At 34.4% G+C, this 7,505-nt stretch overlaps 1 protein-coding gene across 1 annotated transcript; it reads left to right on the top strand.

Annotated features, from left to right (window-relative positions):
• Positions 1-2,267: 2,267 nt before the first annotated feature.
• On the top strand, positions 2,268-2,606 carry LOC107443477 (histone-lysine N-methyltransferase SETMAR-like). The gene has a single exon (XM_016057342.2). It carries the CDS (start codon positions 2,268-2,270, stop codon positions 2,604-2,606), a length of 339 nt encoding a protein of 112 aa, XP_015912828.2.
• The last annotated feature ends 4,899 nt before the right edge of the window (positions 2,607-7,505 follow it).

Here is a 7,505-nt window from a genome sequence, read left to right as displayed (position 1 = left end):
ACGTCAAAGACACTGCTTATAAACTAATACTGATATCGTAAACGCTTATAGAATGACTTTGTGCGGCATTTGGGAGTCATTGACTGAGTGGACAAGTACGTCGTATAACAAAAGTGTCAACATTTATGACTAAAATAATGCTTGGTAAACTTTTGCTAATTCCGTGTACACCCGCGTAGCGTATATTATTGTGTATAATAGTAGCAAGCAAATATATTAATATTTAAACTATGGTCCTTCACACACACACACGCACGCACGCACGCACGCACACACACACAGTATATATATATATATATATATATATATATATATATATATATATATATATATNATATATATATATATACACACAGAGATATTTCTCTCAGGAGAATATAATTATTTTTTTTCTGGGAAAAGTCAAAGTAGCACTCGGTCTTAGGTGCTTTGTGTGCCCAGTCTTACCCCAATAGTTTGATAAAACCGGGGACACATGTTAACTCCATCGAAAATTTAGAAAATTTCTGGAATTTCAATCAAAAAGTAGCAGGCATTTTTATGTTATACACATGTAAGTTACATGACTTAGAAAAGGCCGGACGCATGGGGAGGAGGAGGGGGTATTTTTTCGGGGCCGATCAGTGAGAATTTCTTTACATTTATATAAAAATTACAATTTTGTTATTTTGTATTTGTGTCTTAAAAAATTCTACAAATTATGTTTTTAAATGCAAATTATGCTTAAAAAAGAAGGCTTTTTGTTTTTAAAGGAAGGGGCTCGCAATGAGTTTTTCGCTGCTGCCAGCAAACACTAATACGCCAATAAGGTAAATCCTTCTTCTTGACTAGTAAAGTGTAATTCTGATTTTGTCCGCTAGAAAATCAGATCTAATTTCAGTACAATCGAGGTACCCGGTTTCACCCCACTACCTGGTTTGACTCACACCTATATAATACGTTCGAAGTTTCACCGGGGATTGAAAGGTTTTTATAAACGTCTTCCCTCCAAAAGTGGTCTATGTAAGTAAAAAATGTCTTTATAAAGTCGTAACACTTATATATTAAAAGCAGATGGATATTAATTTTTATTACCTACTATTTGAGTTTTTTATTTTATTTCCATTTATTTACTATTTTTGGGCCGAGATAGCCTGGTTTGTAGGGGGTTGGGCTCATCTCCAAACGGTTGCGAGCTCAATCCCCATCGGCTGAAGAATCCCTGTGTAGTAACTGGTGACTGGCGCACGTTAAATCTGTCTGGTTACAAAGTCCTCCTTGTTGTCATAACAAATCACAATTTAGGGAGTAATGAATTGGAGATTGATCGTTCTCTGATTCAGGACAAAATTACGATCTGTGGATGAATGAATGGGTGGTTGAATGGGCCCCCCCCCCTATAAACAGGCTTTGACGTGTGCAGCTGAAGTCGCATTCTTAGCCGTAGATGGCACAACTGAAGAACACGAAATGCGCACTCTGCCTTAAATTCGCTTGGTTTCACTAAGCAGGCTTGGTGGTTTTGGCAAGTGGCATAAGTAACATCAACAAAATTTTTTTTTAAAGAAAGCTCTGACTTCAGATTTAAATACTAATATATTATAAAGCCCCCAAAGATCCTCCAGATTTATAACAAAAGCAAAATTTATAACATCGAATTTGTAAACTATTTTTAACTTATATTGTAAAATGTTTTTGAATGCTACACTAATTAAGATACTTATTGCACATGCCTATACCTATATAAATTTATTATTTGTGTATCAGCCCAGGTCTGGGCTTTAACACATTCATCTGTTTGCTAAGTTATATAACCGTAGTTGATTTTATGGCTACTAACGTTCAACTCCGTAGCCTTGTCATTTTAAAACCAATCCAAATGAAAAAGGAAATCTTGGATAGTACTGGGAGAAATTTTCCTTCGTGGAGAACTTCTGATGGAACTAACCCACATTTGCGTAGCACGGAGAGGAACACAACGAAAGCCTCCCACGGTTAGCCCATGATCTATTTACCACTCAGGATAGTATTACGTCAGCACAGTGGTCGATGCGAACCCAGTGCAGAATTCGTGTCGACTAGCCGTTGTTGAGATTATAATGGGTCATTAAGTATGAAATGTCCGATTAACTAAAGCCTCAAGTTTGATACCAGATGTCTCCGATACTTGACTTCGATCGTCCTTCATTTTTTCTGCATTGAGAAGGTACGCCATCTGGCTTTTAGATGCAGTTTTTTGTTTTTAATAGTCTATCGTATTGTCGTCTGGAGGTTAAATATTGTAACCCATGGATAAGACAAAAATGCGAGTTATTTTCGAATATGAGTTCTATCATGGAGCTAATGTAGCGCAGACAAGCCTAAATGTTAACGAAGCGTTTGGCAAGGATGCAGCTAATGAACTTACAGTACGTCGATGGTTCATGAAATTCCGATTTGGGGATTTTGATCTTCAAAATGAACCACGCGAGCTGTCTAAAAGCAAGGTGGGTGACAACCAACTGAAAGCTGTAGGGGAAGCAAATCCATCTGAAACGATGCATGAACTTGCATCAAGGTTTGAAGTTACCATTCCAACAATAGTAAGTCACGTGAAAGCAATCGAAAAAGTAAAAAAAGCTGGATAAGTGAGTTTCGCATGAGTTGAGCGAGCGTCAACAACGGAACCGCTTCGTGGCTTGCTGTTCTTTGGTATCAAGTCAAAGAGGCGATCCATTTTTGCACCGGATAGTCACGTGCGATGAAAAGTGGATACGTTTTGATAATCGCAAGCGTTCGGCACAATGGTTGGGCAAAGATGAAGTGCCAAAACACACCCAAATGCCGAGTATATACAAAAAAAAACTAATGGTGTCTGTTCGGTGGTCCAGCGTGGGTGTTATACACTATACTTTTATGAGACCTGGGCAATCGATAACAGGGGACTTTTACTGTGAACTGTTAGAAGCAATGATGAGGCAGCTGCAAATTAAGCAGCCGAGATTAGTCAAAAGGGTCAGACCTATCCTCTTGCAGAACAACGCTCGACCACACATTGCAAGATCGACGTTAGTTGAACTACAGGAACTGGGCCTGGAAATCTTTTGTCATCCACTGTACGCGCCACATCTCGTGCTATCTGATTACCATTTTTTCTGAGCTTTGGACAATTTTTTGCAAGGAAAAATATTTAATTCCCAGCATGCGGCGGAAAATGCATTTTGGGATTTCATCACCAGCTGCTCTCCAGATTTTTTCGCTTGCGGTATTAATAAGCTATCGTTAAAATGGCAATGTGGTATTGATAGTTTAGGTGCATGGTCTCAAATCGGACGTTTCATACTTAATGACCCGATAACATGGGTTCACCTCATTGGCAGGCGAGCACTTCATCCCCGAAGCCACTATGCTATCTGTTAAGTAATTGTAAAAATTGCCAAGCCAGATGTGTAATGTTGCACACATCACATTTTAGCCAATCATTTCCGTTTCACCAACTTAATTGAGTTAAATTAGTCTTCGTTTTTTAACCAGCAGTGGCATTGTTACTTCTTTATTGTTGAAGATTTCCTTTTCCATTGTACTAACTTTAACCGAACCTAGCTTACCTTCTATCCGCGTGCGGGTTACCGTTTACTCCATTCTTTAATTTCTTCGAAGAAGAAGTCGTTTTCCTTTTTCGTATATAATCTTTCAGCTTCTTGGTGCTTCTCTCTGCTCTGTGCCTGGGATTTACATATTTTTAAGACAATCAAAATCGTAATTTTAATATGTAACCAATTCTTCTTAATATTTGTTTTTGATTTCAATTCGGTACTTGCACATCAAGAAGATGAAAACCTCCCGTACCCACACATGCACTGTGGGCAAGAAGGCCATGATCTTTGGCCGAAAGTCAAATATTAAATTTTGAACTAAAATACGTATAGGCTGTTTTAATATAGCCCAAATTAAGTATTCATAATCATTACAAACATTATAATTTACTTTTTGGACCGACGAGAGTACAATGTAGTGAAAAATATGTAAATTGTTTTTTTTTAAATGTAACTTTTAAATTTTTATTTCAGAAATATATGTAGGAATTTCACCTTAGTGTTAAATTTTTATCAGATTAATTAGTCTGAAATTATAGTACAATTTTTCAATTTGTTGGATTAGTTAATACTTTTGACAAACTTATAGTTATATCTTATCATTTGACATTTTAGAATGTTTGAATGACTTTCGAAACTTAGTTCCAAAAAGTTCCACGAGGTAATTAGCTAAACATATTTTTGTTGTCTTCTTTGATGTTTCTTCTTCCGAAAAGCCCTGCTCCACTTTGCCCGTATTGCAATGGTGGACTAAATATACCGAAAAACAAAAAGTATGTTTTTTTTCATGTTTTCGTGTTATTTTGTAATTAATTCGAGTTATTTTGTAATATTACTTCGGAAATATAATTTGCTTTTCATTTTTAATACAAATTATTATTATTATATATTATATTTTCATTGCTATATTTAATTATTTAAACGCGCTATATTATTTTTTTTATTTTTGCTCACCATATTTCAGCCGCCATTTGTTTTTTGGATATTGTTAGTGTACTTTAAAATTTCAACTATGAATTCAATTTACCTGCACATAAAACCCCCCAAATTTTGAAACAAATTTTATCGAAATACTAATTTTGACCACGAAACCTTGGATGCCAGCCCACTGTGACATGTGACCTATAACGTCAGCGTCAGCTAATCTTTATCAGCAAAATGGCAGTTTCGAACGGGTTATGCTCCAGACGTGTTCTCGAATAATACATTGAACAAAAAGCNCCTTAGTGTTAAATTTTTATCAGATTAAATTAGTCTGAAATTGTAGTACAATTTTTCAATTTGTTGGATTAGTTAATACTCTTGACAAACTTATAGTTTATATCTTATCATTTGACATTTACAATGTTTGAATGACTTTCGAAACTCAGTTCCAAAAAGTTCCCCGAGGTAATTAGCTAAACATATTTTTGTTGTCTTCTTTGGTGTTTCTTCTTCCGAAAAGCCCTGCTCCACTTTGCCCGTATTGCAATGGTGGACTAAATGTACCGAAAAACAAAAATTATGTTTTTTTTCATGTTTTCGTGTTATTTTGTAATTAATTCGATTTATTTTGTAATATTACTTCGGAAATATAATTTGCTTTTCATTTTTAATACAAATTATTATTATTATATATTATATTTTCATTGCTATATTTAATTATTTAAACGTGCTATATTATTATTTTTATTTTTGCTCGCCATATTTCAGCCGCCATTTTGTTTTTTGGATATTTTTAGTGTACTTTAAAATTTCAACTATGAATTCAATTTACCTGCACATAAAAACCCCCCAAATTTTGAAACAAATTTTATCGAAATACTAATTTTGGCCACGAAACCTTGGATGCTGGCCCACTGTGACATGTGACCTATAACGTCAGAGTCAGCTAATCTTTATCAGCAAAATGGCAGCTTCGAACGGGTTATGCTCCAGGTGTGTTCTCGAATAATACATTGAACAAAAAGCAATAATTTGAAAATAAATGTTTACAGTGTATACATAATTATTTATAAAATCTATTTGAGAACTTATTACACACATAGAAATTTAATTCTTATGGAGGTGAGAACTATTTACGTTGAAGTGGTTTCGAAATTAGGAAACCTTCCTAATTTCGAATATAAATATTCTTAACTAATATATATAATATATATAAATATTTTTAACTACCAGTTAAAAATCATCACTCCTCTTCATCAACAGTATAAGAACAGATTTAAAGATGGATGGTATAAACATCTTCATGGACAAACACAATGCTAAATTTTATGAAAACGCATGCGATTGCACTGCAAGTCGATTCGCTAGACAACACCAAATATGGCCCCATTACAGCGTTCTTCCTGAGGTGATACAGACTTAGCCCTTTTTCTTAAACAATCACACCAATAATTTAATCCCAAATAAACAAGGTTTAAGACACGGCAATTCATCGGCGCCACGGTATGCGAGCAACCCAAGTGGGTCGCAGCTGTGGCGACGATAAATTGCTAACTTTAGTAGGATGAGCAAACAGGAAACGAGTGGTTGAATATATTTTCTTTATTTTCTTTTCTATTTTATTACAACAGCGTAAATGATAATAGTATTCTGACCCCAGTAACTATTATTATATTCTAATCTAGTTTAATATCAATTATGTTTAATTTCCTATCGATTTCATCATATGTTCAACCGACTGATTGCCCACTCATGAATTTACTATTTGGTCTTAACAACCCCTCTCCCCCCAATTCTACTCCCACTTCACGCGTTCCCCCATTACATGTCTCAAAAATCAGTTAATGCCGCTTCGCAGGCAATGCACTGAGATTTCAGCTATGTTCTAATGTAATGTTCCTGCTGCTTCAAAATAAATCTTGATGATGAACCACTTGTTTCTTATCTAGAAAAAGAATCCGTCTTTTTAAAAGAACTCGGTGTCAACCTCTGATGAGAATATTAAAACAAAAATATTTCCCAGTAAATAAAAATTTTTTAAAAATAATTCATATTCAACTATTTCGGATTCGTTGAAGTAGTTGTATTATAACGATTAGTTAGACCTCAAATCCTCGAATTTGGAATAAAGGTCACGAAACTTTTCCTGACCGGTAGATAACCAGAAGAAAAATGTGAAGAGTAGAGTTGAAATAACAATTGTTGAAGGGTGGAATATTTTACAGACAGTGTTTCGAATACTTTGACTGCCCGAATTTTTTTTCACTCAACATTTTACTTCTTGGTCTCAAAATGCAGTGGAACATTTTTAAGGAATGTTAAAAGGGAAAAAAAGACGCTTTATCAGAGCTTTTTTTTCTGCCTCTAGACAAATCTTTTCATTTCGCATGTTTTTTACTTGACAATTTTCCTCGCCGTCCGAATTTCTCGAGCTTTTTTTTGTGTATATTTCATGGGCATTTTTTTTTCTTTTCCTCTAATTTGAGATCTTATGAGTGCAAAGAAGTTTCTCTTTGCCACCCGTTATTTCAGTTCTGTAGATTTTTACTTTTATTTAATTTCTGATAAGAGAGCAATAATTGTTCATTTTACGAATAAATATTTCCGAAAACAATCGAAAAGTAAGATTAAGAAAAGACTTGCATTTCAACTATTAAATACGCATAAACTGGAAATAATGATGATATTTTCTTGAATAACACTGAGGTGCAATTTTTTTTTGGTATTGTTTTCTGTTGCGTAAGAATTTTTAACGAATCTTCGCGTCGCTGATTTCAAATCTGCAATCAGTTTCTGTCTTCAAGATACAGTTTTTATCGCATTTAATAATATATTATTAACCAGGATTTTTTTAAAATTTATTCAAATAAATAATAAGTGCCCCACCACTTCTCTGCTACTTAAGAAAAATGTAGGGAAAAGGTGATAATGCGTTACAGATTATGATTTATGCTCTACATTAAAAGGTCATTTGCTTTTTCTCTTAAGTGTTATTTTTTAAGGAACAGACAAGTATATATATATATA

This window comes from Parasteatoda tepidariorum, chromosome 6, assembly GCF_043381705.1.
Source record: "Parasteatoda tepidariorum isolate YZ-2023 chromosome 6, CAS_Ptep_4.0, whole genome shotgun sequence".
Taxonomy (NCBI): Eukaryota; Metazoa; Arthropoda; class Arachnida; order Araneae; family Theridiidae; genus Parasteatoda; species Parasteatoda tepidariorum.
The sequence above is the reverse complement of the archived record's forward strand: the minus strand, read 5'-3'. Positions and strand labels throughout refer to the sequence as shown.